Source organism: Typopeltis vanoorti, chromosome 9, assembly GCF_054136105.1.
Source record: "Typopeltis vanoorti isolate ZY-2024b chromosome 9, IOZ_Tvanoo_1.0, whole genome shotgun sequence".
NCBI classification, from domain to species: Eukaryota; Metazoa; Arthropoda; class Arachnida; order Uropygi; family Thelyphonidae; genus Typopeltis; species Typopeltis vanoorti.
In genome coordinates, this window is record NC_143557.1 from 137000537 (window position 1) to 137023293 (window position 22757).

Sequence of the window (22757 nt, forward strand, 5' to 3'; positions counted from 1 at the left end):
ATGATAAAGTTGACAGGAAAACTGAAGATAAGGCTATCCTAGATATCTGGAGTAATTACTTTGAAAGACTGTTAAGCGAACAAGCAGTGACAGAACTGCACTAGAAAATTTTTCAAGAGGAATGCAAAGTGGAGTACATATTATTACTTGAGGTAGAAAAAGCTGTCAAAAACTTGAAATGTGGAAAGGCAGCAGGAGTAGATGGTATTCAACCAGAAATGCTTAAGTATGGAGGTATAAAAGTTTTACACTGCTGAATTCAGAAGGCCTGGTCAGAAAGGCAAATTCCAGATGACTGGAGCTCAGTTCTCATAGTGTATCTATTCTTCATCGATCTCCTCATGCTTGGGGACTCGTGACCTTGGCAACAAGGTCACGAGTCTGCCTATCTATTAAAAGGGAACTAAAGCTAATGTGAGAAGTACATTTACAGATTTTGAATCTGTGTGGTGTGAAGTTGAAAAAAAGAAAGTATACCAAAAGTTTCTAGCAAATAAGACAGCAGATTCCCTAAAAGAATACAGAGGAAAATGTAAGCAAGCTAAGCTCTGTGTAAAAGTAGCTATTCAAAAGTCATGGTGGAGATCCATCACATGTACAAAAATATCTATGACCTGACATCGATCTGCAGGCTAAAAATCAGCTCAGAACCTCTAAAGAAAAGGGTACATTAGCATCATCAGGACAGTGCCACAGGTGCCAAAAGTTGTGCAAAGCACAGCACAAGTGTTTAAAATGCAGTGAGAGCCACCTACTAACACCTGAACCAAGCCAAAAACCACCCCAGCTAAATGTGCAGACTGCAGTGGCCCATTCCTAGCTAATTATAGAAGATGTATTTAACACCCCCCCCCCACACACACACACAAAAAAATGGCGTTCGGAACGAAACAAACACTCTGTTTCCTCTTCTAGTATACAAATACCAGTACCTGCAGCTCCACAGACTCCCACAGTTCAACAAAACACAACAGAGGATAAACTGCCTTAGCCTGAGGACTTTAACAGAACAAAATACCAATGGCAGACAATGTCGGTTTTATCATTAGGTGAACCTAGGCAACCGCCTAGGGGCGCTAAGACCTCAGGATGCCAGATTTTGCTACATAGTTCAGGGAAAAATTACAACTTTCGGGAAAAATTAGTGAAACCTTGATTAATAATAAAAAACTGAAATACGTCAAGCTGTCCTGGTGCTCACTGATGATCCTACATTATTTTTGCCTTTCTCTATTTCTTCCCCTCCTTCTGGCATCTGTCCCAAGATGAGCGAGGAAGTTCCGTGGTATCCCTCAAACTAACAATCAATGGTCGCTACTAACCGACTGTTCTCACTTCTTATCTTCATTCCCTATAGACTTAATTCTGTTGATTTTTGATTAAGCCCTCTGCAAGCTCTCTGACGTCTGAGAAGTTGGGGATTACGTCATTCATTTTCTCACAGAATCGTCTTGTTAATTCAGTTCAGTTTATTTAAATCAGTATAAGAATGCCATGGGAATTTTCATAGAATTGCAGTGGCAGGGATTCTGATATTGGTAGTATTCTTGAAATAAGACCTCTGATTGGTCTTTCTCTTCGCTCCCTTTACTTGTTATTATCTGCACTCTAGCATTCTTCTACTGATTTCAGATTAGTTTGGTCAAGCTTTTTCATAGGTGATAGTTTTTCATAGTTTTCAACATATCATATGTTGGAAAAATGCTGTAGTAATTTGGCCGATATAAATGAATCACCGCTCATAAAACATATTCAGCGGATGATTAGCACGTGATCATACCAATTGCATTTTAATTGGTTCTTTTTGCCGTGATTTTCTGCATCAGTTTTAACGCATGCCGGCCGATGTTCCGACGTGCACTAAGCCACACCCAGCAGTGTGCATTTGTTTACTCGCAGTGAATGGTCTATGTACGTACGCATTTTATAGACCTATTCAATATAAATTTAAAATTAGATATGTATGAATGGTAAAACACAACTTTGTAACCCTAACCTATTTTTAACCCCTTCTTAATTGATTGTGACACTAACATAAAAATTTCTACATAAGTAAAAACATGTAAATTAGCTAATTTGTCAATTTTTTAACTCATGCATTCAGAAAATCTACTTCATTATATAATAGACTTTCAGATTTAACGGACATCCCCTCACCTGAATTAGTCTGTTATATCATGGTTTTACTGTACTGCCATCTTCATTAAAAATTTCATTAATCAACATCTTTTAACCAACCCTACAACCACTAATCTTGAGCTCACTGGAATAGAAGTACTCGCAACTTCAGCCGGAAAACTAAAAATCTATGCAGCCTACAACCCACCATTAAAAACTCTGCTGCATTCAGATCTGAATGCTCTTCTAGGCACTAGAGAACAAATCATTATTGCTGGGGACTTAAATTTGAAGCATCCTGCATGGAGTAGTAGAACCACAATAAGAATGGCCATATCCTCTTCAGCTACTCAGGTTCCAACTATGCAGTTGTGGACCAACTGAACCAACCCATCACAGCATGTTTGGCACTGCTGACATCCTGGATATAGCTATCCTGCAAAATATTAAATTTCAGTACAGCTTAAAATCAGTAAATGAGTTGACATCCAATCATAACCCAATTCTGCTCCAGCTGGGAAAACAAGAACATCTGTCTCCCTCCTCTCACCTCTTCATATCTTGGGAAAAATTATCAAAAATACTCCCAAAGTACATTGGCCCTGTTCCTCTTATAAGTTCAAAAGAAGATGTCAAAACCGCAGTCATAAGTCTCACCCAACAAATTAACTCAGCTGTAATGACAGTCACCTCCTCCACAACTATCCCCAAGCCTGGTCGTCTGCCAGAAGACATTTTGAACTTGATCAGATAAAAAAAACAAAGCAAGAAGATTTCACAACACCTGGGTGCCACAAGATAAAAAAATTCTTAACAGACTAAATGATGCAGTGAGAGATGCACTCAAAGCTTGTAGAGATCAAGTGTGCAAAGAAAAGGTAGCTTCTATCTCACCTACTGATTACTCTATCTGGGAACTATTGAGGATATCAGAAACAAAAGCAAATCCCTTCCTACTCTACATTCAGACCTGGGCCTTGTTCATACAGATACAGAAAAGGCAGAAGCCATAGCTAAAAATTTAGGAAAGCAGTGCAAGCATGCATATGAAAACTTTAACCACTTGTATACAATTCATAGACAGGTCAGATACTCATTCAAACTCCCTGATACTGCTAACCAAATCACACCTACATCACCAGTTGAAATATATGATATTATAAATAATTTAAAGAACAAAAAAGCTCCTGGTCAGATGGCATCACAAACAAAGTGATTAAGTTGCTGGCCTGAAAAGCTGTAGTGCACCTGACCAAAATAATAAATGCAATCTTAAGATTTCATTATTTTCCTTCCACTTGGAAACTTGCAGATGTAATCCCAATACATAAGCCAGGCAAGGACCCATACCTGCCTCAAAATTATCATCCCATCAGCCTCATCTCTAACTTGGGTAAAATCGCAGAGAAAATCATCCTTTCCAGACTTCAAACCTCAGTAAATAAGCTTAACATTTTTCCTAAAGAACAATTTGGTTTTTGGCAATACCATAGCACCACACAACAAATTCACAGATTAGTTGAGTGTATTACACCAGCTATAATTGGCATCAATTCACCGGAGCTGTTTTCCTCAACATAACAAAAGTCTATGATAAAATTTGGCACTTTAGATTACCTCACAAACTTATCTCAGCCGGCATCTCATTGAAAATGGTACACCTAATTAAATCATATCATCAGGATAGATGCATGCAAGTCGAGATAAATGGGATGATTTCAAGCCAATGCAATATCTTGGCTGGACTTCCACAAGGATCCTCACTGGCTCCAATTCTGTTCTCAATATAACATATAAGTCAGATATTCCACACAACCCAATGTTGTCCATCATGGCCCTCTATGCAGACAATACCACAATATTAGCCAGATTTCTTCAGCCACACTTTGTTACCAAAAAAAACTTCAAGAAAACCTCCTGAAACTAGAGCAATGGTTCTCCAAATGGAGATTACAAGTAAATCCCCAAAAGAGCTCAGCATACTCTTCATAAAAGATTGATATCTCCTAATATCAATAATACCAAAATTCCTTGGCAGACAAAAACAAAATATCTCGATGGAATGCTGGACAAAAAATTAACTTTTAACCATCGTATAAGATCTCGTGTGCAAAGGCATCTAAAGCCATCGCCCAGCTGTACCCCCTAATTAATAGAAACAGTAAGTTAAACATTAGAATCAAAATGCTTCTTTAACAATTGATGATTCATCCCATAATTACATACACATCTCCATCCTGGAGCTACACATCCAACACTATAATCCTCAAATTGCAAAGAGTGCAAAACAAATGTTTACGTATTATTCTAAATGTGCCATGGTTTATTAAAAATGTTCAACTTCATCGAGATATAAATATCTGTTATATCTATATATTGTTATAGCAGCAAAATGTTTCTTACAAACATCTACACACCCCAATGAACTAGTTCAACAAGCTGCAAACTACTACGAAACGTACCTCTTTAAACACAAAATGCCAAAAGCCATCTTAGCTTCAAGTAATGATGAATTGCTTGAAGCTAATATGAATATGAAAATGTACTTATGTTTTGTAGCATTTTTTGAAACATTACAATTATATGGGATGAATGGATTATACAGAGTATTCCACAGTACATATTTAAGTTGTTAGTCAGAATTGAAGTAAATACAGGAAAATGGTTTCACATAAAATCAAGAATAAGATCGCAATGCACATTATCTTCAATCTTATTCATCATCTATATCAGGCCTGCATAACTTAATTGTCTTTGAGAGCCAAACCCAACTTGGACCACCTGACCAAGGGACAGATCACTTCAGACCTAGAATCTTAGACTAGTCCACTGCAGCTAAACTTAAGTAAATTTGTTAGTAGGTCTACAGTAAATACTAATTAATATGCATATTTAAATTTTTTAGAGAGTTAAAATTAAAACTGTAATCAAAATTATTTACAAACAGATATAGCTGCAAAATTTCTCAATAAAAACAACTTAAACATAAACACAAAGTTTACTAATAATTTCACTGAAAATATTACACTTATTCTCAGTGAAATATCAGTCACTGAATGTCACATTCAGAATGTCACTATGTGACACATTGCATTTCTTTATTGCCACTTTTTGTCAAAGTTTGGTGTCATGTTTGAAGTGGTCATTCTTAATATGCCTCTAAATTGATATCACTTAAAGATGCACGCTGTTTGGTTTTGTTCATGTTCATGACCGAAAATGTTTGTTCACAAGTATATGTGCTCCCAAACATACAAAATACCTGATAGGCAGTATCCAACAAACTTTTAAATTTATCCTGATCCAGAATAGAATAAAACTCTTGTAAAGTACTCTCCCTATGCTTGACCGAATAGTTTTCTGAACACTGGAGACCAATAATAATTTCCATCTGGAGTTCGACAGGTAGATTTTCTGCTTCGACAGCTGCTAATCCACTTGGCCACTCCCACTCATCTGTCCTTCAGTCCACCTATGTTTTTTGGAACATCTCCCATGAAGTTTTTCTTCCCAAGAACTACGGCCTTCAACAAAAAGAACATAACATTAACAATCTCTTAATCCATACCAACAGAAGGCATCAATTTGCTGTAGGTTTTACAGCCCCTTCTCTGTGTGAATAATGTACAAAATATAATAATAATTGCTGTGAAAAAAAAGGAGTGTTTGCAAGAACATTCAGCAATGTATGCATAGTTTTGCAATGTTATGTAGTAATCGAGGTTGTCATCGTCTTCTGTCGTTTTATGGCTCTGCCACCCAGGATCTTACTTCTGCAGTTTGAAGAGTTCAAAACTGAAGAAGTAAGTAAATGGTATATCAGTAACAATTGACATACCATTTAAATTTGTAACTCTCCTAAAACTTTTGGTTATGAGTTCTTCTCAGATTTCTCTGATATCTGTTCTGCAACTGATAGATGATATTAGAGCATTTTTGCAGTTATTCTTATAGGATACTCATTGTTGCATGATTTCATATAAAGGTGAAAAGGACATAAATATGAACATTGCATACCTAAAATAACAGCTGTAATAAATTCTGTCTTTAAACCTCTCCTCATACACTAGCTACTTTATGGAAAATGAAATCTGATATTAAAACAAAACAAAAAAAAAATAAAGATATCAGCTGAAGTGAAATTTATGAGATAAACAGAAAAATATACCATATATTCACAATTCTCATCATGATGAGAGGAATCTTTATATGCAAATTTTTCAGTTGAAGGTGAGTTAGCCAATCTCATGTGGAGGTAGCAGAGTTTTTTCCTCTCAGAAACAGATTTTTCATACCACATAATACAAATCAGCCTTCACACAATTTACAGACAAAAAATACTACTGGTGGTGGACAGTAGATAGAGGTGTAGATGATGCTGGTGTAGTTGGTGGATTAGGTGGTGGAGATGGAGAGTTGTTGTGTAGGTGTCCCCCCTTCAAATCTTGGGATTCCTTGGAGGTGTCATGAAATAATAAATAATAATTATATGTAATCATTAATAATGAAATAATTCTTTTTATCACTGAAATGAAGCCTATTGGCTCTTTATTTTAAATAATTTATGGGTGCACTCTTTTGACAACTCGGTTAGCAGAGTACATAAGTTCTTTTCCTATACCCTTAGTATTATACTTGGTCTAGCTACTCACTGATGAGATCTCAATAAAGATCGAAACCGGTCTGAGTAATGACCTCCCACCATATGATGTATAACATCATATATCTCCTAGGAGATGTGTTTTACATTATGGGAAGTTCTAAGAATAGCAATCAGAGCTTTACCCACCTTTGCTGCGAGTTGCCCTAGTTTGTACTACGTACTTGAACTACGTGCTTTAGCTTATGCTAGTAGTCACCGATACTTTTATAGTTACTATATTCAGCATGAAACTCTTTGATTCCAATCTTGGAGTTTCTTATTCGGTTTTAAAACAATGTGGGATTTAATATCCCCTTAATTTAAATAATGAAATAACTCAACCAAGAGCCATTTAATAAGGAAAATATATAAAATACATTTGGATGAAGCCTATTAAAAGATTGCCAAAATTGTTTCATTATAAGCCGAAAATATTGATATGCAAGGAAAACTAATAAAAGTAAACTATTAATTATTTATTACTCAACTAGTTTTGTTCTGTCACGTCATTTCTTCATGAATGATATTTTACATAAAAGAATTTTTAAGAAAAACAGAGAATTGTCACATGTTATATATATAATAATAGAATATAATAGATGAAAATTAAATAGAAAAATGAACACCTAATAACATAAGTACTGTGTAATATTGTAGTGTTCCATTGAAATGTGCATTGTTTTCCTTTTCTATATATATAAGATTTTTGATGAATAATGACTAGACTTGGTGTAGGATGGTACTTTGGTTAGTTACTTGAGTAGGTGTGAAGCTTGTTAAATTTCCTGACAGAACAGCTATGATCAGTGTATATGGCATTTCTGTTTTTGGCAAAGTGCAAGATAGCTTTATTGGTAGTGTAATATGCCAAAACAGATCTCTTCTTTTTCTCATCTTTAAAATTTTCTCAAATACAAACCTCTGTCTCAATATAATGGATGAAAAGAAATCTATCTCTGTTATATCTCTCCTTATAACCTGTAATACAGTTCTCTGGCTTTTTTATTTATTTATTTTTATTTTTTTATAAAAATTCTTGAAGAATTAAATAGTTTAAATTAAAGTTCCAAGCAGTTATATTTTTATTTAATCCTTTATCCAAGTGTAAGCAAACAAATTTTGTGCATGAAGTTGCCTCATGTTGTGAAGAAACTTCACATGCAAATTTGTTTGGCTCACATTTGGATAAAGGATTAAACAAGGATATAATTTCTTTGCATTTTTAAATTACTTTATAACCAAGTGAAAGAACTGTCTATAAATAGTTTTTTTTATTATTATTAGTGTTTGTTATAGCCTTTATATCCAAGTGTGAGCAAACAAAGTTTGTGCCTGAAAGTATCTTCAGGACTTGGGTAAGGGAGAAAAGGAGTGGTGTTAGCTTGCTCCACCTTTGCAACGAGTTGCCTGGTGTTGTACTACCTTACCCCAGTCCTGAAGATATTTTCAGGCGCAAACTTTGTTTGCTCACACTTGGATAAAGGATTAAACTAAATTTATTATAGTCTAACCAAGTGAAAAATAAACTTTCAACATCTTTCTCTAAATCCAGAGTAATTTAATAAAAAGGTGACACACCGTTTGGCAACTCCTATAGGTAGAGAGATGACCTTGCTGATGCTTCTGCTGGGTATCTCCACTTGGGCCTGGCTCCCACTGAAGAGACTTCAATAAAGGTCGAAACTAGTCTGGTAGTGACCCTTCCCTTAATGCATAATGTTATACATATCCACAAGGAGATGTTTTGTATTATGGGAGATACTGAGATAGGAGTGATGTTAGCTTGCTCCACCTTTGCAACGAGTTGCCTGGTGTTGTACTACCTTACCCCAGTCCTGAAGATACTTTCAAGTGCAAACTTTGTTTGCTCACACTTGGATAAAGGATTAAACTAAATTTATTATAGTCTAACCAAGTGAAAAATAAACTTTCAACATTTTACTTAGTTAAACTGCACGGGTCCACTTATACATGATTTTTTTTTTAAATAAATATATTGGAAAATGTTTTAGAGATTTTGACAATTTGAAAAAACTCGCAGACACACTAAATAACTTCGAAATATCGAAAAAAATTAGGAAAAAGTTAGGTATATTATGAATGCATAAAATATGTAGATTTCAGTCTATTTTATCATTTGCTATCATAAAATATGCATAAATCTATTATAAAAGAGTTAATTTATCAAAACGTATGCACACAAACACTTACAGACCGTACATGGCCATTTGCAGTCGAGAGAAATGTAAACAAACTTAAAGATGTGGTATTAAATCATAACTGCATAAAATAGCTGTTATTAATTAGTTAATTAACAGAAAATAAATAAAAAAATTCATTCATTAGTGTATAGGCTAGGCTACCATGAAGCAGTCATTTTTATTATTATTATTATTATTATTACTGGTATCTCCATGGAGTCAATAGACTCAACTCATTACGATTCTAGTAGCAAGGCTTATACGTTGGTCAGACATAACTGGTGATTAGTTTACGGAATTAACGCATATAAAGTATATTAATTAAAGGTAACTTTAATGAATAACTTCTATATTTCAGCAACGTCACATTGCCATCTTCAGGAACATAAAGATATGGTATGTGCATGCAGGCACTAACACAAAGCAAATGAGGAAGAAAGCAAGAAACTAATACTGTTCCTAAAGTCCTAATGGTGCCCTCTGGCGGTTTTTAGTAGTCTTTTTTATTTGGTAGTCTTGGCAGTTGGGCTGAAGTTCTCATAATGTAAGTCTCCCAAATTTCGGGTACTTTCATGCACCCAAATTTGTTGAGGTTAGTGGTGAACCCATGGCGGTCCCCTCTATCGATAGAGGGGACAGCCATGGGTTCACCGCTTTCCCCACCCTTGGCCAATTTCTTTATGGAGACATTTGAAGAGAAAGCCTTAAACTCCACACACTCCACTCCTTCCTAACACACTTAAACAACCAACACCCCAGAGTCCAGTTCACCTTAGAAAAAGAGGAAAACAACACCCTCCCCTTCCTAGACACTTTAATCACCCACCAGCTTGTTGGATCTTTGGTTTTCTCTGTTCACAGAAAACCCACCCATACTGGCAGATACATTCACCAGCCGCCCCCCCCCCCCTCACAACAATATGGGGTTATAAAAACACTATATAACAGGGCAAAATTAATCTGCTCAGATGACAAGGCCCTAACTACTGAACTAAACCACATCCTCAACACTTTCTTAGCCAATGGCTATAACCCCAAAAAAAATACTAAAACCAGTAAACCACAACCCCCTTCCCCCCCCCCTCCCTCCACAATAAAGATTACATCAAGTCTATCACAATCCCCTACATCCAGAGCACCTCTGAGAAAATAACCAATATCCTCAAAAAATATTACCTTACTTCCTGTTACAGACCATATAAAAAGTTGGCATCCCTTATCCACTTTACCAAAGACCGAACACTTCCCCTAGACCTACCTGGTGTATACCAGGTCCCTTGCAGCTGCAAATTGTCCTACTTTGGCCAAACAGGTAGAACAACAAATATCAGGATTTCAGAACACAAAGACTACATCTGGTTCCACCAGTACAGCCGCTCTGGGCTGGCAGACCATGCCTTAGATACCCACCATAAAATTCGTTGGAAGAAAACAAAAATAATTCATCGCAGCAAGTTTAAATACGAAAGATTATTCAAAGAATCTTCAGCAGCTTTAAAAAACGTTCCTAACCTCAACAAATTTGGGTGCATGAAACTACCCCAAATTTGGGAGACTTACATTATGAGAACTTCAGCCCAACTGCCAAGACTACCAAATTAGCCCGCCAGAGGGCACCATTAGGACTTTAGGAACAGTATTAGTTTCTTGCTTTCTTCCTCATTTGCTTTGTGTTAGTGCCTGAGTGCACATACCATATCTTTATGTTCCTGAAGATGGCAATGTGACGTTGCTGAAATATAGAAGTTATTCATTAAAGTTACCTTTAATTAATATACTTTATATGCGTTGTTAATTCCGTAAACTAATCACCAGTCAACTCATCACGGGAGACCTAAACTATCAAAACAATATCTATCATATTTCTTCTTGAATTCATTTACAGACGGAGCACTCACAACTGAGTCAGGTAATGCATTCCACTCATTCACCACCCTCCAGGCGAAAAATCTCGTTCTCACACCCTTGTTAACCACCATTTTCCTTAATTTCCAGGGATGACCTCTTGTTCTTACATCACTATCACACAGCTGAAACATTTCCCCTGCATCAATCTTATGAAAACCTTTTAGTAACTTAAATGTTTCTATCATATCCCCTCTTCTCCCCCTATCAACTAACCTCTGCTATCCATGAACTCTCAATCTATGAATGTAGGGAGCATTTTTTACGTCACTCTCTCCTCTGAACCATCTCCACAGCCTCATCTCCAAGGAATCCAGATGACCAGACCTGAGCTCAGTAATCCAATTGTGGAGGTATCAACGCTTTATAAAGGGGAATAAAAACCTCTTTATCTTTGGATGTTAGTGTGTTCCTCAATAACCAAGTAATCCTATGTGCAATCTTGGACACCTTAGCAATGTGTCCAAGAACTTCATCTCCCTATCCACCCCTGAACTTCATCTCCCTATCCACCAATACCTCTAAGTCCCTAACCTCATCAATGTCTTGGAGTACCGTTCCATCAATGTAGTACACAGGTGGTAATCTTTTAATCCCAAAATGCATAACTTTTCCGCATTGAACTGACATCCATTTCCTTTTGTCCATTTTGCCAGCTTATGTAAATCATCCTGCAAACTCTCAGCATCAGCTTGATTTTTTATTGCCCTACCCAACTTTGCATCATCAGCAAACAACTGAATATCTCCCTTTAAGCCATATCCTATATCATTTATGTACAAATTAAACAACGATATCTGTAAATGTAAATGTATTAATTTACTGTAAATGTATTTTCACTTCCTTATGATTTTCTTTTCTCCAGCTTACTTTATTGTAAGAATATTATATACTATATTCTTACAATAAAGTAAGCTAGAGATTTGTATGGTATGTACGTATATAATACATACATATGATACAAAATATCTGTTAATCGATTGTTTATGTTATTGGTAAGACTTTCGATCAACAGTAAGCTATTAGTAGTTAAGTTTTTGAGGGAGTCAAAAGTTATACATGGGTTTTTGAACAATGCGAGGGGGCTGCGACCCATAACCCCTACGTTGTTCAAGTATCAACTGTAATTTGCCTGGGAATGAAACCATCAATGAATGATGATACCACCACCTAAAATGTCTTTATAAAATTGCTGTTTATGATTTAAGCAAGGTCTTGTTTGATTCACTTTCTCTTTACATGCAAAATATGTATTTTGAGCAGGTAGAAAAAAACTGTTTGCACTTTAATATTTCATTAAAAATAATTTACACCAGTTGTATGAATATTCAAAGTAATGTTATGTAATCTGAAGATATCGTGAGGGCATAATTAGTTTCAAATTCTCTATATATGCCTGCCTGAATAAATTAAAATAATTTTAAAATGGTTCAAATTTGAAAAAATTTCTTTAATACAGACATATTTTATTATAGGCATCTCAGCAGTCTGAAGGTACAGGAGCACGTATTGGTACTGTGAGCCAACGAACAGTAGTATCTTCTGTACCTACTTCTGAAACTTTGACTCGAATTCCATCTGTAAAGGAGGATGCACAGGAAGTTAGTTCAGAGGAAGTTCATTTAGATGATATGGAAGAGCCTCCTAAACATGGTACTATATCTCACTTTAATTGAAATTGAATTTCACAATAACTGATTTATAAATGCTTATTGTATAATAGCGAATTATGCAATACAATAATAGTTTGTAACATAGATTTTGGTATAATTTTCAGTTCTATAATTTTTCAATCAGATAGATTTTCAGCAGTGAATTTTTAGCTTTCATTACTTGATTTTTATCAGTAACAAGATTAGTATCTTTTTATTTATTTTATTTTTTCATTATCTTTCAAAGGGAATCAATTATTATTTTGATAACAAAAAATAGCAAAGCTTATTAAGTATAAGCTTTGCTATTTATCTCCTTTGGAGATAAATAGCTTTTAGTTGGAGCTACCTTTTATCTCCAACTAGAGACTGAGTTAAGTAACTAATATAAATCTGTTTAGTTAATTTCTCATGTTAAATTGAAGCATTACACAATAAATAGCATTAAACAACAGTCTAAATTTTACTATCTCCCCCTGTCCAATGCTTTTTCACAAAAGAATATATAATAGAAGCAACTTGAAAATGACCCCAACAAAAATATGTTTTTTAAAAAGATAAACTTTATCATAAATAGCAAAATTATTCTGAAACTAAATCTACCTCCTCACCTGGTTCTGGCCATAAAAATGCTAAAAATAACCATAATATTATTATGAATAAGAGATAAAGGCAATATTATTGTCATAATTAGCAAAACAGCTTAATAAATACTACACATTGTTAATAATACCAACACTTATGAAATAATTACAGAAGACCTTATTCCCAATATCATTAACAATTCGAATGATTTCTAGATCAACTCAAAGAAGAGCAAAAATTAGATAAATACACCGTCAAGAAACTCATTCCTTAAGCAAGCAGTCTTCATGCTATTTTCTGACAAGTTAAAGCATGTAAACTATGCTGTCCGCTATGTCCCATAATTTCCCAAAATATTTATATATATATATATATATATAAAACTATATAGCTAAGATTAGAATTTCAGCTCTAAATATAATGAAAACATTTACAACAGATTTTTGATCTTCCCATGTGCAAAACATTAGCAGACAACTTGCAGAATTTTTCCTCACTCAAATAAAAACAATTCTTTTCATCATCTCTCTCTCTCTCTCTCTGGACATTATTATTATTATTATTATTATTATTATTCAGGCCTCCGTGGAGGCAAAAGACTCATCGCAGAAGGTCCTAAGAAACTGTCTATCATACCACTTCTTAAACTCGTTGACTGTTCTTGCTCTCGCCACTCTATCTGGCAATGCATTCCATGGTTCAACCACCCTCCATGCAAAGAAACCACTCCTCACCCTCTTGCTCACAGTTTCCTTTCTTAACTTCCAGGGTGGCCCCCTTGTCATCACACCTTCCCACTATTCAACCAAGCGAAAGAACTCCCCAGTGTCAACCCTGTAATCACCTCTCTTAAAAGTCTCAATCATATCACCTCTCCTTCTTCTGTTCATCAAACTCTGCAGTCCACATTCCCTCAGCTGATCCTCATAACTAACGTTGTACAGTCCTGAAACCATCTTTGTTATCTGCCTCTGTACTCTTTCCACAGTTAATTTAACCCCTTCAAATATTGGACCAAATCTGAGAACAATAGTCTAAGTGTAGTCTGATCTGGGTCTTATACAACAGAATGATAACTCTTTTATCTCTGCTAGTCAGCGTCCTTATCATTATTGCAGCAATCCTCTGTGCTACCTTCACCACCTTTGCAATATGTCCCCTGAATTTCAGGTTTCTATCAATCATCAATCCCAAATCTCTTATCTTCCCTACTTCCTCCAGTATAGCACCTCCAATAGAGTATGCAGCATCCCATTGATGTGTCCCAAACTTCAAGACCTTACATTTTGCTGCATTAAACCAATACCCCCAGTCATTTGCCCATCTGTCTAGCTTATTCAAATCCTCATACAGGACTACCACATCTACAATAATAACCCTTCCCAGCTTTGCATCATCCGCAAACAACTGAATATCCCCCTGTAATCCATGGACAATGTCATTGATATAAAGGTTAAACAATATAGGTCCCAGTACTGAGCACTGTGGGACCCCACTTGTAATCCTCTGCCTCCTTGAAACCGCCCCACCATATATAACTCTCAGATACCTATTGGACAGCTAATTCTGAATCCAGTTGACCAACCTGAAATCCAAACCCATGTGCTGCAACTTAAATATCAGCTTATCATGTGGCACCCTGTCAAATGCCTTTGCTAAATCCAAGGAAATGGCAGTATTTGCCTTTCCCTCATATACTGCTCTTGTAACTTTATTATAAAAGGCAAGCATATTACTAAAATAGAGCACCGCTTAAAAAATCCATGTCGACTGTCACAGAAAACATTACCCTCATCTACCCAATACTGTATACAGTCCTTCACTAATTTCTTCAATATCTTAACAACTACTGATGACACACAAACTAGCTATTATTAGACACTTCCAGTCTGCTACCACCCTTGTGCAATGGCACTATCTTACCTTCATTCCATTCCCTGGGCACCATTCCCGTAGCCAGACTTTCATTGAAAAGCCATGTCAAAGACACTGTCAGTTCTTTAGCACATTCTCTCAAAACTCGTGGTGAAACACCATCCAGTTCCACATCTTTACTGACATCCAGAATATACTCAGTATTTAGAACACATTCTCTTCCTCCACCCCTAAACCTCAAACCTGCCCTATCCCTCTAGGTATTAAAATTTACTCCTCCATGATGAAATACTCCAATAAAATGTTCATTGAACAATTCCACTATGTCCTCTGCATCAGTCACTCTATTCCCATTTTTATCCCACAATGTCATTCTTCCATAATCATTTTTCCTCCTACTGGCCACATAGCAAAAAAATTCCCTAGGATTTTCTTTGGATGTTTGGTCCAGTCTCTTCTTATATTTCAGTTTCACTTCTTTACAATACCAGTCACTCTCCTGGCCTGTGTCTTATATTCTTCATGCATCTTTTCTTCACCTGTCTCCTTATATCTCTTTCGTAGCCTCTTTTTCACATGCAGTTCCTGTTTAATATTGTTTGTCATCCACTTTACCCCAAATTGTGTCCTCGTCTTCACTTGTGGAATACAACTTACTATTGCTGCTAACAAATATTCCTTCACAATTTCCCAAGCACTATTGATATCCTGGCCTTCCAATTCCTCCCTCCATGAAACTTCCCTAAGTCGATATCTAAGACTATTATACTCACCTGCCTTATAATTCCAGATATGTTCCCTTTTCTTTGATACTTCTGCTTGTCTATTCATCTTCCATATCAAATCGACATGGTCACTCTCTTCAACTGGTGGGAGAGTTGTCATCCCAGTTATTATCAACTCTTCTTGATGCTATGACCAAATTCAAAACTCTTGAACCCCTTGTTCCCTCTATTATATGTTGCCTAAGAAATTCTATAAATTCAAGAATTCTATAAATTTCATTCCCTTATTACTACATGCATTTTCCTCTCCCTAATTTATAGTGCTGTAATTAAAATCTCCCATAACAATCATTCTTCTTGCACTTGTTGAGCTCAACTGTCTAAACATCTCCTGGTCCCCCCACCCTCTGTTCTCCTTGGTTTGTAGCAACATCCCACTAAATATCCTGTCTTTCCAAACTCTATCTCATACCATATGCTTTCAAAATCATTAGTGTCACTGCCTTCCAAAACCTCCACTGTTAGAGGACACAAGTTGTCACTTATTATAAGCAGTACTCCACCACCATGCTTTCCCTTCTTATCCTGCTGTAAAATGCTGCTACTTCTATTCCTGTTATTATATTCTCTTCTGCCAACCATGTCTCATTGATCCCCCAATTATCTTTGGTCAGGCTGATGCTATCATCGCCACCAATTCTTCTCTTTTATTCCAGATATTCCTGGCATTAGTGTAAAGCATAAAAATGCCAATGTTTCTATATCTAGTATTATCAGTGGTGAGCTATGGAAATTTTAACAATGGGCTCGCGTCGTCGAGGGGGGGGGAAACGTATTTCACACAAAAACTTTTATTAATAGTTTATTTTTATTTTTATTTATATTTTATTAATAGTTTTATTAATAGCTTGTGTACAAATTCCAATCAAAAAGTATGAGAGGACAATCAACCTATAAAGGCTATCATTTTTAAACAAATATTTCATGATCTAAACATCAAATATTTGCACACAATCAACTGTGTTAATTTATCTTATATAAGAAAAACATTTTTTATCTATCAAAATATAATAAAAATGAAATCTTTTATAAAACATTTGATTGGCTACTGGTTTTACCATATGATTGGCTATCAGAAGGGAGAAGGGTAAAGATAACGCATTCACTTATATTATTTTCAAACTTGGGCACATTCGTTATAGAGGAGTTGAAACAATAATTCCAAATAATCAATACATTGCCAAATAGACTAATTTTTGTTAGGTTACCATATGAGTTTGTCGCTTAATATGTTTTAAAAAAAAATTTTTTTTTTTGGAAAAAAAAAAGTAAACAAGAAGAATGAGGGCGCTCACAAATTTGAGAAAAATTTAACAAAGGGCTCGTGTGAGCCTCTTATAGCTCACCACTGAGTATTATCCCCTCTAGACTTCACTGGGCTCAGTGTTACCTGATGTCATCCCCCTTCTCCGAAGTACCCATTTCTACAAGAGAGCCACCCTTGCTACCATCCATTCTGCTTATTCTAGTTTTTCTGCATTGACACACCAACTCGTTCAGAACAGAATCATTTATTCAACAGAAATTATCAAAATTTATCAAGTATGAAGAAGTAAAATCATAAATTTTCTAAATTTGACTATCACCATATCTGATCATTATATTAGTACTAAAGTATACCAAAAACCTACCTATATTGGAAACCATAAATACTTCAGCCACTGCTCTAAAGTAAGAAATCATGTATCTAAATGACATTGTCCTTTCGTGACAGTACCCTCAACAAGTAATACATTATTCTATTTGTGTAGCTCGAAATCATATGCCTTCTTTCCAGAGCAACTTATCCAAATCCTGCACATCCTAAAATTTCCGTATATCCATGATGTTTACAAAATCATCAAACATATCTTCAGATATTCAAATTACAGAATTTTCTTCCCTACAAAAAACAAACTACAAAATTTACTAAAACATAAAACCATAATATCTCAGACCAATGTATTACTATGGCACAATATAGTTTATAAGTTTAACAGCTAATCAGTATAAAAAGTTTTTTACCTTGGGTTTATTATACGTTCAAGAAACCAAGAAATTTTATGCTTGGTTTTAATCTTTTTTCCCAAGGAATCAAAAACAATGTTGTGTATGTGAAATATATTCACGTCTGAGCTAATGTATATAGAAGCTAATGACTTCATATCACTTGCCTTAGTATGTATCCTATGATGCGATGTATAATGGGAAGAGCCGCTACCAGACTGGTTTCGACCTTTATTGAGGTGTCATCAGTGGGAGCCAGACCCACGAGAGATATCAAAGTGACTATTGAATGTTGACATTAATGACTTTAGGGGTGAAGCAAGAAGCTTTTCATATTCCCCTCTATCTGTTACGGCTACAGTGAGGGAAAAATTTTAGGAGCGGTTTGCTTGCCCTGAATGGGCATGGAGATTATGTATCACTACAGGAAGTTAAAATGGCTTTTGGTCTTTTATGTTTAAATATATCCGTTGCCTCATAGACTACAGCTTGCTGAACTAGATCGTTAGGGTGTATGGACTTTTTAGGAAAAACCTTGTTGCTAAAGATTTTAGGAAAGAGAAGATATAAGGAATATTTGTATCTCGATGAAGTTGATTGTTTCTGACAAAAACCATGGGGTGTTTAGAATCATTCACAAGCACTTGTTTTGTACAGTTGCAGTTTGAGAATATTAGTATTGGAGGTATGGCTCCAGACTGGAAGAGTAAGTGACTATGGGATGAATCGTCAGCTGGTATAAAAGCAATTTGATTCTGATGTTTGGCTTGCTGTTACTGTTAATTAGGGGCTAGGTCTGGGTAATGGCTTTAGATGCCTTTGCACAAGTAGTCTTGATGTGCTGGTTAAAAGTTAATTTTTTTGTCAAGCACGACACCAAGGTATTTTGTTTCTGTCTGCCAGGGAAGTTTAGTATTGAATAGTAAGACCCCTCCTGCAGGAATTATTGATCTTTTCATGAAGAGAATGGCTGAGCTCTTTTGGGGATTTCCTTATAGTCTCCATTTGGAGAACCATTTCTCTAACTTTAGAAGGTTTTGTTGAAGCTTTTTAGTAACAAAGTGTGGCCAAAGAGATCTGGTTAATAATGCTGTAATCATCTGCATAGTATTATTATTATCAACATTTGACCTCCATGGAGTCAGAGACTCATTGTGGCATACAATGCTCATCTAACCGCGTCTTAAACTGATTTAATATGTCCACATCCACAACACACTCGGGCAATGCATTCCACTCATCAATCACCCTCCATGCAAAGAACCTGCTTGTCACTCCTTTGCTCACATCCTCCTTATAGTTTCCAGCATTAGCCTCTTGTTCTACTCCCTTCTCCAATTCTATGAAAAACCTCTTCCATGTCTACCTGATAACAACCCCTGACCAGTTTATATGTCTCAATCATAACCACCTCTTCCTCCTATTCACGAGACTGCAACTTACATTCTCTCAATATGTCCTCGTACTCCACAGACCACTGACTACCTTTGTGAATCTTCTCTGTACCCTTTCCAACTTATACTGTTAACCATGAAAACCAAATCTGTGCACAATTATCCATATGAGGCCTGATCAAGGCCTTATACAATGGAATCATAACCTCTGTTTCTGCATGTCAGGGGTCTCCGTATCATTGCCATTATTCGATGTGATGTCTTCACAACTAGTGCAATGTGTTCCCTGAATTTCAGGTTGTTGAATCCTATTTCGTCTTAACCTATACTTTGGATCTGTCAATTTGTCACTACGAGGTTCTTAAACAAAAAAATAAGTTGCTAGTTGATTTCTGATCCAAATATAGAGAAAATTTGTATTTATTGACTGTCCCACTCTATATCTAAATTAGTCCAAGAATTGAAGTAAAACCAACTCTCAACTATTTCCCTTTTATGTGTTATTATTTATACAGTCCGAGTTTATTTAACTTATTTAATTCACCCGCTTTGGTTCGATTATTTTATGAACGGTGCAGTAAAAGAGATTCAGGCAAAGTACAACTTTAGATCAACAAAACAAACATTTAATATAGGCTTACAAATTATACACTTTAGTTTAAATCACTGAATAAGGTATTACAAACATTTTAGCTCATCTGGTGATATAGCATATAATTTCAGGCAATGGTTAATCTGTTGTCTGAAATGCAGCTTTCACAAAATTCAATTAACTATTTGATAAAATTCAATGTCATAAAGTTCCTTAGTAACCAATTTCATTAATATCTCATAGTTACTTAAGTTTCAAATACAATATAAAGGCGGCAATGCTTCTTCATAAGTAAACACTCTTAAATCCACACTCCAGCTGTTCTCCACAAAAGTTACTGTTAATGTAGGAATATTTTAGGAAGAAACACACACATATCTCCGCATAGGAATAACAAAGTTGGTTAATTCTTAGTGGTAAATTTCCTTGTTCATCTACTTATATACGGACACCTTTTATAACTGTATTCACTTAAAACAATTAACAGCACTCATTAAAAACAAATCCTCTTAGTAATAACTGAATAAATTAATGGTCGTAATTCATATAGTTAAAGGTTCTTGCTTGGAGCAAAATGCTTGTACTATCTTTAATATCACTTGACCAATTCAGTATTCTACTAATAACTCATGAACTAAGGTAACACACAGTAAATCTTTAACTTGAAGTTTTTATGCACAGTTGCCTATTCTTCCGGCATTTAATTAATCTTTTAGGCACTATATCTCTTAGCACAGCTATCGTTTAAATTTACCCTTGCTGCCTCTACTTATTCTCTTAGTTACTCTGTGCTATTCTTCAAGTTTCTGTGCGTCCCTGAAAGGTTGGTCCTGAATCAAAATCCCAACAAAATTATCGCTAGTCATCCAGTTGCTACTTTGCTATCTTCCATTGCTTTATTTGTTGTTCTGCAACTTACTAGCTAACTCGCTCCTCAACTAGTAGACATTAGCGAGCTTCTCAACTGACTCACCGACTCGCTATTATCTCACTTTGATTCCCCCGAATGAATCGTTTTCTCTGTTCTTCACTTATATATCCCTTCTTCCCGCCGAAAGTATTCTCGTGCTCTACTTCTACTAAAATCCTTTCCAGCACTTCAATACTATTCTGCCACGCTCTGTTCTAAACTCGTGCTAGCTATCTTACATACGTCTCCATGACAACCAAAACAAAATATAATAAAACTGAGGCATTGCACAACGTTATACCTCTATATACAGGAACAAATAAGGAATATTTACACTTCAATTAATGCACAGTTAAAATGTTGAATACAAATTCTTATAATATTAGCATAGCAATAAATAAAATAAACTTAATAATATTTTAATGCAGAGTCTTTTCACTATTAATATATATCCTTGATTAAATAATTAGATATTAATAAAACTTAAAGGTAGTACATGAATATTAATTTATAAACAAGTGATTTACATTAAATAATAATTACAAGTCTAGCTTGTGTGATGGAAGATCATGTTGGATTCTGAAGCAAATATTAATTACTCAAATCTCTATATATTTAGAATCCAACAAGGTCCTTGTCCACCATCACTCCTAGATTTCTCATCTCCTTTACTTCTGTTATAGTTTCCCCACCAAGTGTATGCCTTGCATCACATCATTGCTTACAAAATCTCAAAAACCTTACACTTGGCAACATTGAACTGATAGTTCCACTTACCTGCCCATTCATGCAATCTATTCAAGTCCTCTTGTAAGGCACTAACATGAGCCTTACTGTGCATTGCTCTCCCCGCTTTTGCATCATCTGCAAACAGCTGGATATCACTAGTTAAACCCAACCCAATATCATTAACATACAAAATGAACAAAACAACAATGGTCCCAAAACTGACTCCTGTGGCACACCACTGGTGACCTTTCTCTTTCGAGATACTACACCCCCATATACAACTTTCTGATACCTATCTGACAGCCAGTCACTGATCCAACACAGGTCTGTTATCCAATCCCATCTGTTTCAATGTATTTAAGAGCTTGTCATGTGGCAGTCTATCAAATGCCTTTGCATATGCTAGTACACCACTGTATATGCATCTCCTCTGTCCAAGGTATTTGTCACCGTGTTATAGTACATAAGTAAGTTAGTGAAACATGATCTCCTCTTAACAAATCCATTCTGATAACTACAGAGAATGCAGCTCTTATCAACCCATTTCTGTATCCTACTTCTCACCAATCTCTCCAGGACGTTCACCACAACTCCAGATATACAGACCAGTTTATAATTTGAAGCTACAGCCTTATCACCGCCTTTATGTAGTGTAACAATTTTACCCTCCTTCCAATCCCTTGGAACCTGTGCTGTTGCTAAACTCTTGTTAAACAGGCATGCTAATGCTACTGCCAGCTCCTTGGAACATTCTCTTAAGATGCGTGGTAATATTTCACTAAATCCTATCGCCTTATTAACATGAAGATTATTTATTTTCTCAAATACCTCCTGCTCACTCACATTTAAGCTATCCTCTTCTATGTCCTCTACACTTAAGTTCCTCATGATTCCACCTTGATCAGGATGAAACACCCTTATAAATTGATCACTGAATACCTGAAGAATGTCTTTTGCAGCAGTAACCATTCTACCACTTTCATCCCTTAACTTCATCTTTCCATAATCATTCTACATTCTACTTGCCACATATCTAAATAAAAAAAACTCTTTATGGTTTTTCTTAGTCTGATTTGCCGATTTCTGCTCATACTCTACATTTGTTTTCCCTACTAACTGTGTCACTCTCCTGGCTTATTCTTTATATTCTTCATGTGACTGATTACCATTATTCATCTTATACCTCCTCCAAAGGACTTTCTTTTCCATATTTCATGTTTAAGCTCCTCATTCATCCATTTTATACCTACCTTATCAGCATTTTGTATATATTCGTATCTCTTCATTCCAATCTATACCACCATAATTAAAATCACCCTTAATAATTACCCTTCCTTTGTTCGCTAATCCAAGTTGTTTATACATTTTTTCATCACTACCTTC

The 22757-nt window shown here is 35.6% G+C and overlaps 1 protein-coding gene across 3 annotated transcripts in view; it reads left to right on the forward strand.

The window, feature by feature from the left end:
* Piezo (piezo type mechanosensitive ion channel component) overlaps positions 1-22757 on the forward strand; it is a 1325935-nt gene that overhangs the window by 874302 nt on the left and 428876 nt on the right. For all 3 annotated transcript variants that reach the window (XM_090398322.1, XM_090398324.1, XM_090398323.1), the window contains one exon: positions 12342-12519. In XM_090398322.1, coding sequence (XP_090254448.1) covers positions 12342-12519 — 178 coding nt within the window. The remainder of the gene's footprint in view (positions 1-12341; positions 12520-22757) is intronic.